General features: G+C 49.2%; 3 protein-coding genes across 5 annotated transcripts; 1 reads left to right on the top strand and 2 right to left on the bottom strand.

The window, feature by feature from the left end:
- Positions 1-568: 568 nt before the first annotated feature.
- On the bottom strand, positions 569-3,981 carry FDXACB1 (ferredoxin-fold anticodon binding domain containing 1; the record flags this gene model as incomplete). 2 transcript variants are annotated; one of them, XM_084301404.1, is made up of 5 exons in its annotated part: positions 569-1,902; positions 2,086-2,244; positions 2,871-3,074; positions 3,208-3,364; positions 3,851-3,981. In XM_084301404.1, 4 exons carry the CDS (start codon positions 3,351-3,353, stop codon positions 726-728), a joined length of 1,686 nt encoding a protein of 561 aa, XP_084157530.1. In that variant the 3' UTR covers positions 569-725. The 2 variants fall into 2 exon arrangements, with proteins under 2 accessions (XP_084157530.1, XP_084157529.1); XM_084301403.1 differs by having other exon boundaries at positions 3,799-3,967.
- A 65-nt stretch (positions 3,982-4,046) lies between these two features.
- Positions 4,047-6,112, top strand: CFAP68 (cilia and flagella associated protein 68). Of its 2 annotated transcripts, none has more exons than XM_084301416.1 (4): positions 4,047-4,294; positions 4,672-4,887; positions 5,391-5,457; positions 5,829-6,112. In XM_084301416.1, exons 2-4 carry the CDS (start codon positions 4,675-4,677, stop codon positions 6,032-6,034), a joined length of 486 nt encoding a protein of 161 aa, XP_084157542.1. In that variant the 5' UTR covers positions 4,047-4,294; positions 4,672-4,674; the 3' UTR covers positions 6,035-6,112. The 2 variants fall into 2 exon arrangements, with proteins under 2 accessions (XP_084157542.1, XP_084157543.1); XM_084301417.1 differs by having other exon boundaries at positions 4,532-4,887.
- Positions 6,113-7,237: 1,125 nt separating this feature from the next.
- CRYAB (crystallin alpha B) lies at positions 7,238-10,781 on the bottom strand. Its single transcript, XM_084301651.1, has 3 exons — positions 10,296-10,781; positions 8,681-8,803; positions 7,238-7,567 (listed from the first exon to the last, which is right to left on the bottom strand). Exons 1-3 carry the CDS (start codon positions 10,491-10,493, stop codon positions 7,364-7,366), a joined length of 525 nt encoding a protein of 174 aa, XP_084157777.1. The 5' UTR covers positions 10,494-10,781; the 3' UTR covers positions 7,238-7,363.
- Between the last annotated feature and the right edge of the window lie 1,405 nt (positions 10,782-12,186).

Genomic DNA, 12,186 nt, shown 5'->3' with positions numbered 1-12,186 from the left:
CAGACCCTGCCCTGTGCCCTCAGACCCTGCCCTGTCCCCTCAGCCCCTTGGAGCTGCCTGTGGTAGTTGCACCCCTCGAGGCGAGGCTGCTCCCCTCAGCCCCATGCCTGCAGTGCAGAGGAGCACATCCAGTATACAATCACAGAATCATTAAACTTGGAAAAAAACTCTAAAATACCTGGTCCAACCACCCCCTTATCACCAGTGTCACCCACCAGTAGTAGAACTACCTGGGGGCTGCAGCAGCCGCAGGTCTCCCAGCATAGCCTAGGAACGCCTGCAGTGACACCATGAGTTGGTGGTGGTTAGTTGGTTCTCTTAAAAGTTGTGACAAGAAAGAGCTTTTAGCATCCACCTCTGCTGTTGGTACCCAGGATAACCCAATGGGTTTCCTGTAACCCAGCTTGTTACTGCAGTTCCCCGTCAGCAGCCGCATCTATTGTAGCTGTAACACGGCGTTCATAGCACAACTTTCTGTTAGATCAGTTTACTCCAGCAAAGAAAGGCTCTGCTTCAAAAAACAAGGTTTCATTACACACACAGAACATGAAGGCGCTTGGTCTTTATTAACAAAATTCCTACATTTAAAGTGTGTGCCAGTGCCAGTGCCCACACTGCTGGTGCGAGAGGCCCTGCAGCATACGGTGTGGGGCCCAGCAAGGTGCAGCCTGTGTCTTCCAGCTGCAAGCCCAGGGCCACTCGAGCCCCTGAAGGCAGCCATGGCCCTACCGGAGAGCTACGTGCAGCCGCTGCTTCAGCTCCTCCCGGCACAGCAGCTGCATCGCCACTGCCTCCCGGCGGCTCAGGGCCTTGTCACAGGACTGAAAGGCCACTCGGTAGCAGAGGCTCTTCCTCCCTGTCTCTGACTGATGGAAGCTGTCGATTAACTGGATGGATGTGACCATTTCGCCTGATACCTGCCTAGCAATGGTGTGAAAAGCAGCCTCATCAAATTGTTCCCCATCGGGAACCCAAAAGCTGACATCATGCACATAGGAAGGTGGATAGAGGGAAAAATTCTTGAAAAGCCTTAGCTCTCCTCGAGGAAACTGACGGAGGAAGCGTGTGTCTGATGTCCAGAGCATGCGCCAGTCTTGTATACCACAGAGCAGCATGGCTATGAGGTCAAGATTCAATGAAGCAGAGACGATAACGAAATCGCTGCTTGCTAGTTCATACGGAGCTGTCCTTATCACTCCCACACAGGAGCACTTCTCAGAGGAGTCTAAAGTATCCACCTCCATGCAGAGGAAGTACTGAACTTTACTGAGCTGAGATTCAAAAGCAGCAAAGTCATTGAGCTCAGTTGTTTCAGAGCACGTTGCTTTCTGCAAACTGATGGTCAGTGGAAATCCAGAAACAGTCTGGTGAAGAGAATGTATGCTGTTCTTAATTTTATCCACTAACATCTCTATACAGCTGTTCTCTGTACCTCTGTTAACTGCACATACAAAAACCATCTCATGAAAAACAGGCATAGAGTAAGGGGAGATAAGACACTTCCTGAAAACTGGGCCAGAAAAAACATAAAGTGTCCCAGGGACAAAGGCTGCACTTTTAATTACTGCCTGAGCATGAGGTAAAAGGGAAGGTCTAAGACAATACTGTTTTGCAATTTGACATCTCTCTTGTACATTGTCATCTGTGTCCCTATAAAAATCAACATGGGAAAATAAAATTGCATTTGCCCGCCCACTAGCCATTTCTTCAGTGCTCGGAGTCTCCTCTGGGCTCAGAACAATCCAGAATATATTAGAGTGGCAAACACCATTGAGGTGACCTTGGAAGAGCAGAGAAAGGCAGTAGTCAATGCTTTGTAATGGAAAGGCTTGGCTGAGCACTGCAGTGAGCTTCTCCTTTACTGTCTGCACTGGATGGTTTGAATTTACTTCTAGGAAACCCCTGTGAAAAATAAAAGTACAAATTATAGACACCACTAGACAGACTTCTGTAAAGGGAATAGATTCTGTAAAAGGAAAAGGAGGGAATGTGAAGCAATTCCATTTTATCTGAGACCCACACTGCTCATTCCCACTGAAAGTACACATGTGTTATTGCCCAACAGATGCCAGTTATAAAACTTACCTGTTAATTTTATCCACAAGTACTTGTGGTACTTGAAAAGAAATTCTTCGGCTTTCCAGTTCTATCTCACAGATCATAGGTTTGAAATACACAAGTGGCATGCTTCGTGTGAAAATGTGGTTTAAAGCACCTTCTATACAAAAAGATTTATCTTGACTCCTGGCAATACATAAAAACATAGACAAGTCATTGTTTGTTTCCTGTATTTAATGTGTCTTAAGTGAGCATGACATAGATAACTCAGCGTAACACTAACACACCTCTTGCTGAATTCTATGTCTTGTTAGGAGACGACAAAAATGTAACGCTGGCATATTTTTACTGGGCAGATGGTCTGATATTGGAACAAGTTGCACAGAAAGGTTGTGTAGTCTGCATCGGACTCTGAGCAACTCATTCCACTTGGCTCTGCCTTGAACTGTAGGGTCAGACTAGGTGATTGCTGGAGGTCCCTGCCAACGTCCATGATGCTGTGATTCTGTGATTGTCTCCTAAACAGATACACACACCACAGTGCCCCTGTTGTCTTTAGGCTGGGATTAACATTTGTTCTGAAATGGACCGTTTTGAACCTTAAAACATTAAGATAATGTTATCTTGTACAGGGTACTTTCTCAAAAAGCTTTCATGTTTCATCTTGGCTGTTCTGCTTACAGCCAAAAAAAGAACTGCATCTATTTTATGGCAAATTAAAGGGAGTTTCTCTCTATAAAACAACATATCATTGTGACAGGCATTGTAAGAGCACAAATATCAACCTCTCAGTTTTGCCACATCATAATTACCTGTAGCCTGTACATTTATATCCATGGATAGTCTCTGCTTTGAAAGGCTGAACATTACTCAGGATAAATCCAGCTCCTGCTGCCACAGCCACTATTTGCCAGCTGTTGTGCCATTCCCTCCTTGGCTGATCAGCAGGTGTCCCCCCTTGTCCATTGCAAAGAGCCACATGAATCTCTCCCTCCTCTGTCAGCACTTCTGCACAGCTGGAAGGAAAGGCAGTCAACAAGAAAAATTCTACTAGTGCACCCAGAAAGTATTTAACTCTTGCAAAACACCTGCAATGTTGCTAGAAAGCTGTATCTCAGCAGTCAGTTAACACTGAACCGTTTTACTCACCTATGGAAAAAGTGGGAAAGAAGCTCCCTGTTCTTCACTACCCCAGCTTTTCTCCCACAGTGAGGGAAGTTGAAATAAATGCAGTCAAATTCTCTTTTTGCTGGGAAAAAATAGTCCTTCAGCCTGGTGCAGTCCACAGAAAACATAACTTCAGCTCCTTTAAAAGAAAGATGAAAATAAGACTCTTCTTATGGAATATTTTAAACAATGGCAGCAATTACAGCCCTCTCCAGTCCATTTTAAAGCCTGTCACAGTGGCAGTTGACAGGCAGCTTCCCACCCTTGCGCACTAGGAAAAAGAGAAAGCCTGGGCTCCCTGTGCTCTGTCTCAGAGACTTGTGCTGACTATTTGCACTATGTCAGCCTGGTTCGACTTGAGGGCACTTAGTCTCTTGGATGATTGCAGCTCCTCCAGGACAAAAGTGATCTCATGAGGCACCGGGAGCAGTGAGGGGCTGACAGGAGCCCTGCAGAAGCCTTGTACCCCAAGGCCTGTGCCCACACATGACCTGCATGCAGCCCCTCAGCCTCGCATGGCCACAGCCACAACACAACACCAGGACCCCACCACACCACCCAGCGCCCACCCACCCCTCTCCCGCAGCCGCTGAATGTTCTCCACAGCTCTGCCCCATGCGGACACCTCCTCCTCGCTCTCGTAGCAAGTGGCCACGACGCTGGTCCCTGCATCCCCACCGAGGGAGGCTGCGAAGGAGAAGTTGCCTTCTCCCAGCAGCAGGACCCGGCGCTGCGCTGCCATCTCATCTCCCCGCTCCCTGCTGGCGAAACTTCCGTGCGTCGCTCGCTGCTGACGCCAGGCTGCACCCCGGAGGGTTCCGCCAAGGCCCTGCTGACAAGCCTGGGTTTGGGATTAGGGCCAGGTTTGGGATCAGCCATGGGCTGCTGTGGCTGAGCCCTGTGAGCATTCCCTGGCCCCCCACAAGCTCCAGCTGAAGGAGAGGAGCGCCGCTGCGCCGCTGCCTCTGCTCCTTGTGTGCCCTCAGCTGCTGCAAGGGGCTGAGAGAGGGTTTCACAGTCACAGGGGTAGTGACGCTGAGAGGCTTAAAACAGGAAAAGGCAAGCTCAGGTAGGGGACCTGGCGTGGTGTTTACGAGGTCTGGTCCCTGGGACCTTGGGTGAATTACTTTATGTTGCTGAGGGTGGGTAAAGTACCCTGAGAAGCCCCATGTTACATGTGAAACTGAGAAATTCGGTATCAAAATAGATGCTTAGTATACTTACGCCACACCTTTCTTCCCCCCTCCCCCCCAAAAAAAAAAAAAAATTTAAAAATAATATTTTTTCACGTCAAAAATGAACACAGTCCTTTGATGCCCTCATCACGGCTGCAGGGGCAGGAGGATGTCCCTGTGCAGTCACCAGGGAGGAGGAAGGGACAACATTCCAAGCCATCTACACCCTGCTTCTATCCCAGCTGCTCACCGTGCTGGTTTCTAATCCCAGATCATGCCCAAGAACCGCTTTTACAGCTCCCTCCTTGGCTCCTTCAAGCATGGGGAAAGGCAGACAGACAGGGACAGCACTTCTAAGTTTTTCCAGTACGGCTGGAGGTGCACCACCAATGAGGATGATTACTCAAACAAAACCCTTATTGGGAACTGGAATGAGGAGCGCTACGATATACAGAAAATTGTACAGCCCAAGCCCCTTCCTTCCCAGGTATGTGCTTCTGCTTTTCCACATTGTGGAGATAACAAGCTTCAGCTGAGGTGTTCTTTGGTCACTTAATTTGTCACACACACAGGGCACGATCCTTTCCATCCCCAGCTTTGAATGTAATAAGGGCAAGCCTCCTATGAGCAGCTTCCCTTCTGCTGCCCTGCTTGTAGTCTTTTATATTGGATTTTAAGGCAATAGCCATCACTTTTTGCCCTTAAAGAACTGTTCCACTGCAGGACAGAAGACGTGAGAAATGCTTTTTCATTCAATTGCAGTCTTATTCCTTCTATCAGTGGCCCCAGCCAAAATAACTTGCCTTTGCTGTTCCGTGTTTTGCCCTCAGATGGTGAATCAAAAAAAGTCACCCAAGCTTTGTGATCTTACCTTAGACTGTCTTTAAAGTAGTAGTGTAATTGCAGGTACTTTGGTCTTCCTGTAAGATACAAAATGCTGGAGTTTTTAGCTTATATTTAGTCATGCTAAATGCGAGCTTTTCTTTTCAGTACTCTCACTGCTTTGAAACAACATACTCTTCGGATTACAGCAAGGAAAAGCATCAGAGAACAAGAAGTATGTGCACAAAACTGAAACATAATCTGTTTGATCTGTAGCATAGCTAAAGAGGAGCTTCTGAACCACATTGGTGCTTGGAGGTGACAGACTGGTGTGTTCTCATTGCTGGGTTATATCCCTGCACCACCACGGAGCAGGTCTTTCAAGTCATGCAAGGAGTGGCACTTTCATTTCAAGTGTTCCTGCCTAGCCACCCTCATCACATTTATCCCCAAAGAGTTTATGCTGAAAATTCCCATGTCTTGCTTCTGAGATTGAGCCTAACAAAATCGTGCTCTATAGAAAAGATTTATCCCAGCTCTGCTTTCTGGGTATCTTCTTACTCTTCTAGACTTATTTTCTTAAATTGGTTTTGTTTCTCCTTTTAGGATTTGGACGAGAACCTCACTGGTTTCCAGGCCACCAGCCTGAACTGGAACCTCCTTCAAATAAATCAACTGCACAGTCCTGCTACATGATAGACTACAGGCCTCCATATGGCACCGATTTCTTTGCTCTTGTCCCAGATTCAGGGCAGGAACAAGAAGGATACAGCAGATGTGGAGAGAATCTGCAGACTATGCCTTCAGAATAACAGGAGGCCTGTCTGCTAGCAGTGCTACAAGGATATCCTTCAAGAAAAAAAACAAAACAAAACAAAACAAAAACACTATTACACATTAAAACTAAATATAGAATCATGTGAAATATGTTCTTCCTGCTTTCTAAGCTGTATTGTTTGCAACCTTTGAGTTTCCTGTCCAGAGGTCACACTACACCTTGCCAGTGACACTCAGCTAACAACTGGAACAGCTTTTTAGAATGGACTGGTAGGAAAAACTAGAGCTTGGCATTTAGGTGTGATTTGGGGTGTTTGACGATGACCCCACATCACTGAGTGCTTGTTTTATTTCACTTAAAACCCTGGAAGAAGGCTGTCTGACAAGTTCGCGTGAATTTAAATCGACCTCTTCTAATACTTTTGTCGTAGCAGAAATAAGGAACATAGAAAATAGGGCAGAGTGTGATGATCTGTGTGACAGATCTGTGGCATTCTGTTCTTTTTTAGCAGAAATCACAGAAATTCAATTCCAGTAACACAGACTTTCTTTTCTGCTCACATCTCTTTGAAGCTAAGCAGATGATGACATGTGAGAAAGACTCAGTATTGTTTTGTACCACTCAACAATGTTAGCATAAATCAGATGAATGCTGTAGGCTTCAGATGCTATTTATTGTTTGAAGGGCACTGACAACATAGTTTCAAGGTGATGTGTTGTGTGCCATGACAGCAGGGCATTTTCTCCTCTCTGGGTGTATCTGTGTTTACTGCAGCTATGCAGTTTGCAGTTGTCATCTGCAACTGCTCTAGACTGATTGCAGCACTTGGATACTTCCACATAACATGAGTCATTCTAGAGATATAAGATACAGCTGTTCTCTGCTCAGTTGTTATCTAATACCTACACTTTGAATGGGTTTCGATTGTCACAAAGTTGTCCTAACAGCCTAATCTCCACTGGAGAAACTCTTCTATTGCTTGTGAAATACTCAGAAGTCTTCTGGAAACATTGAAGGAAAATGCTCATGCAATTAGATGTTTGCAAAACATTAGAGAAAATGAAGTTATGCTAGCAAAGTGTTTCTGAACACCGAGACAAGCTCTCCTGGACATGCCTGCCACTCAAGCTGTAAGCAAGAATGATGCCCAGTGTGTTTCCCTGCACAACAATCTTACGTGGCCTTCTTGAGCCAATGCTTCCCTTGTCCTGAGTGCTCAAAACCAAAAAATACAAACTGCTTATTCATGTTTTATTTGTTAGTAAACTTACTCAACATAAATAAATAAGAGTGGCCATTCAGTACAGCTGGCACCTGATGACAAGTGCTCCTGAATGGCCCTGGGGTGACTTTAGATCGCAGCCTACTTCCTCTGGGCTCCCGCAATGGCAGGTTTCTCTTCACGGGTGATAGGAATGCTGCGCTCGGGAACGTCGCTTTGCTTCCTCGGTGCACTAACCGTCAGGACACCATCCAGAGAGAGCGATGAGGTTATGGTCAGGGGATCCACATCAGCTGGAATCCTGTATTTCCTGTTGAACTCCCTGGCAATAAAGCCATGTTCATCCTGCAAAAGGAGAAGAGAAGGAACGGCCCTGATTAGAAGCGGTCACCCAGTTCCACCTAAACCTTTGCATTAAGTCTGCGTTTGGGAAGCTTCAGCTCTCAAAGCTGGAGTTTCTTCTCAGAAATTTAAAATAATTTTTATTATGAGATGTTCTTTATAAAGAGCTGAGACTGGCTGAAGCTAGAGCCTGCCCTGCCCATGCTGCAGGTGCCTGCAGGCACCCTGTTTGCAGGGGGAGACTTTGTATTGCAGCTCTTGTGCCAGCCAGAGACTGGCTTCACTGCACAGCACCGTGCTGTCACTGCGAAGGTGCAGGAGCTACATCCGTGTCTGTTCCTGAGGGTCTCCAGGGCTCTCATAACACAGATCCCCGGTGAGCTGATCTCAGCTATGCTGCTGGATTATTTTCTCAGACAAAAAATCTTTTCAGAAGCCACGTCAGACAGGCTCCCTCCAGCTACAAGTAGGGCTGGATTTTCTGACTGACCCATCTGGGCTCCCAGAAGCTGTTGGAGCTGACAGTCACAGTGGCATAGCTACGTTATCATGAGGATTTGTTTCCTTCTGGGGTGGGAAATCCATGTTACCTACAGCTTTGGACATAGATTTCAACTTCTCTATGCCCAGTTGCCGCAGAGGTGCCCAGAGCCAGCGAGCAGTGGGGTGACCAACAGCAGAACACAACCTTTTAGGGTTACAAAGTGCTACATGGGCCTTTTTCAGAAAGAGATAGCCTCCTGCTAGTGGAACAGGGCAGTGCATTGATTCATTACATGGTTTAATTATTACAGTTCATTGTTAACTTATTGAATGCCACCCTGCATTCCTGGCCACTGCCCAGAAAGAGGGAGGCCCAGAAATATCCGTTTCGAAGCTGATTTCCCAGTTCAGTTCGCAGCTCGTGTAACACAGCAATAAGCCACCCTGCTGCTGCCCAGGCTGGGAGCAGCTCAGGGGTTGCACAGAGCATCTTCTGTTAGGATTGGCTTGATAAAAAACACTGGAAGCATTTGAGATGAGCACAGGAGGGGCCTGGTTTGCAGCCTCCTTGTTTAACCCCAGATAAGGAAACTCACACTGACTCTACCAGTGGCCCAGTTAAAGCAGAGGTACCTGGCGCTCCTCGTGTTTCCCGTGAATCTCTACCATGTCCCCAAGCACCTTCACTTTTAGCTCCTCTGGGGAGAAATGCTTCACATCAAGATTTACAGAAAATTTGTCCTTCTCCAGTCGCATCTGCAAAATAAAGGGATGGCTTCAGGAAAGAACAGGCAAGGGTTTCAGCTTCAAAAGGCTCTCAGCACACAGTCCTGGGGATCTCATCTGGCCGGGTTTGTCCCTTGCTACATAAATGCCCATCACTGCAGCACCTACAATGGGATGCTTTGGCTCAGTCACAGGGGATAAACATTTTCTGGGGTGTGAGGAAGAGGCTGCCTCAACCTGTATTTGTTAAAACCAACTCTTCTTACATCCAGTTCTTTCTACAGCGTGTCTGGAGGTTTCCAGTCTCTGCGACTGGATGTTGCTAACTCTTTCTGGAAGAAGAAACCCTGACAGTGCAGCTGACTGCAGCTCATCTGTGTCACTTGGAGGCTTACCCCTGTATTGTCACCCTTCAATAACCAAAATAGCATGCCACAGGCGAGCTCTGCTGCCTCACTGCCCACCTCTTATCTGAGCAGCAGGACTCCTGCTGAAACCGAGTCACCTGCTGCTAATCTTACCTCCTTCCCTTCCATTTTGCACTTTATCACCTCCAGAAAACGCCGCTTTTTGCTGGCTGCTGAGGTTGAATTTGCATTTATTGCCTGTCTTGGACGAGTAAGTGGGACTTTGCTATACAAAGTCTCTGCCTTTCAGCTGCATTCGTGGCCAGGAGCAGGCGAGCCTCCTGGAGCTCTGTTCTGGGACGTGGAGCAGCCCCAGTGCCAGCTCTAGGCTTACTGGTTTCCACAGTTTGACCTGGGAGGCTTCCTCCTCCTCCTGCTAGGCTATTTGTGAAGATTTCTCCACTGCGGTAGTCGGATGCTGTTACCTGTGATGCTTATTGTGGCTGCTTCAGCACATGGCCAGACCCAGGTCACTAAACCAAGGGAAACATTAAGCAAAGATTAAGAAAACACTTCCCCCTCACTCCGAGTAGCTCTGTAAGTTACTTGCAAGCAGACAGACAACCTGCAGACAGGGCAAGGTCATCTGAGCTGTGTGCCTCTTGGCTCAGCCCCTGGAACAAGCAGAGTGCAGTTTCGGGATCCCTTGGGTGCTGTGTTTTTGTGGAAATGCCACTTTGCTCGGCAGTGGCTCTAACCCAGGCTCCTTTTCATGCCACAGCCCCGGGCTCCCACGTTGCCTGGCACCGGGATCCCGCTGCCCATGTGCTGTTTGCTTCTTGGGAGGGAGCAGGAGCAAAAGCTTTGCAGGAAATTCGGCTTCTTCCTTGCTTCCATCAGCTCTTACGGACATCTGCAGCGCACACGGGGCTCAATCTGCCTCCATGCCCACAGCTACGGCGATGCTTGCTCGCTGTCACAAGTGGTTAGCAGAGCGTGCAGAGGTTCTTGCCTAAAGCAGAGGAGCAGACAAGCACAGCACCCTTTTCCCCAGGGTTTTCCTGTTAACCACCTACAATCAGCTTCCCAGCTCTCAGCTCTCCCAGCTCCCCGGCTCCAGACCTGCCAGGACGTGCACCCTGTGCCAGCAAAGAGCAGTAAGAAGGGAAGATTACCTCCGAGAGTCCCGTCTCCAGCCAACTGGGCATCCGAAAGATGGGGGATCTCATCAGGAAGGGGCTGAGGCTGGGGGAAGCGGGGAGCAGCTCAGACTCCTGCAGGTGCTCTCCAAAAATCTGGTCAAAGATACGACTCGGTGCCAACCAAGAAAAGAGAGGTCTGCGGATCAGGGGGTTGTGAATGGTGATATCCATCGGAGCGCAGCAGAGGAGCGGAGCAGAGGACTGTGCTGCGGTGCTGTGCCCGGAGCAGGGGGCAGCTTTATACCCACACGGCTGGCGGGGCCTCTCCCCCCGCGTCCTCTCGAATAGTGGTGTCAGGGATTTTATTGTCCTGCTCCTGGGCTGGTCCTTCCAGCGGTGCCCAGGAGCTGTCTGGGGGATTTGAACAGGCTGCTAAGGAGGAGGGGGAAGGGGAGAAGAAGAAAAGGAGCCTAATGGGGCAGCAAGAAGCTCAACTGCCCGGCTGCCCGCCCCGCTCCCCACGTGCTGTTTATCTGCAGAGTCCCAGGCGGGCTTTGGCGGATGATCCCAGCTGCTTTGGATGCCAGCAGGATCAATGCAGCTCCTATCTTTGGCTCACACATAAAGGGACAAGGGGCCGTTGTTGCCGGTGACAGCACCGAGGCTGCAGCTCCCCACAGCACCCACGTGTCTAGGAAGAGTTCTGCCTCTCCCTAAGGCAAAGGGAGCCCCAGGCCTGGCCGAGAGGGAGGGCAGGATGGGCCCTGGGAGGTTTTGGCCGAGATGCCCCTGAGAGCAGCTCTGCAGCCCAGCCAGCGTCGCTGCCCTGGCACCTGTGGGGCTGTGCAAGTGAAGGATGATCTCCACATCGCATCAGTTTGACACCTCTCCTCCTTTGCCCACTAGAGAAGCCACTTTGTTGGAGAGAGCAGAAGAGCCCAGCGCTTTGGGAGCAGAGATAAAGCAGGCACAGAAGTGGCCCCATGGAGCTGCACAGCTGTGTGCCCTCTGCGGGATGCAAACCGCCTTCGCCTGCACCCCTGCAGCAAGCTCATTTCCTAAAATTAATGCTCCTAATATGCCTTAATTCACACATTTCTTTTGGTTCCTGCCTCACCATTAAACCCAAATCATGAGCCTGGGTTCAGCCTAGCAGCTGTGCTTAAAGGACGAGAACTGGTGTCCCTCTGAGAGCTTGCAACTGAAATGCAAGCTTTTTGCACGGAGATTGCTGGCCCGAGGGCACACCATGCTTACTGCACCACCAAAAGGGTCTGACCCTCCTCCTCTCAGCTTGTCTGCAAGAACAGGGAGCAGAATCCGCCCTGTGCAACAGCCCAGCCATAAATACCTCCTCCAATTCATCAGCAGCAGTGCACCTGCTCTCATCCTGCAGGGACATAGACTCACGGAAATCTCTGGTTTCAGGGTACAGGGAGCTTAACTGGGCACCGACCCCCCCAGTTCAATAACCGTGGATCTAGGCCAGCTTTTGGATGCCTGGTTAAGTCGTGGTCTCCAGCACAGGCATTGCTCTGGGTCCCACCACACAGTGGGGACAGCCAGCTCGCAGCAGCACCATTCGGGATGTGGGGTGATGACGGTGACTTTGCATGACCTGACTGAGCACCAGCCACCACGAACCACTGCCCTGTCCCCGTGGGGTCACTCAGGGGTGTCAGGGCCAGTGGTAAACCTCTGAACCTACCCCCTGTGCCCTGCCCAAGGAGGGGATCTCAGGGGAAGGGGTGCAGGATCCTCCCCACGGACGGGCAGAGCCTGCTGCTGCCTTCAGGAATGCAGCGAGGAGCTTCCCTCATCACCCTGGCAAGGCGACCCAGGGCCTGCGCGCAGGCTATTTTGGTCCATCTTTTTATCACACCCTCCTCCCTGCGGAATTCACCCAACTAAAACCTTGCAATCT

Source organism: Netta rufina (genome assembly GCF_964035555.1).
Source record: "Netta rufina genome assembly, chromosome: 25".
NCBI lineage: Eukaryota > Metazoa > Chordata > Aves > Anseriformes > Anatidae > Netta > Netta rufina.
The sequence above is the reverse complement of the archived record's forward strand: the minus strand, read 5'-3'. Positions and strand labels throughout refer to the sequence as shown.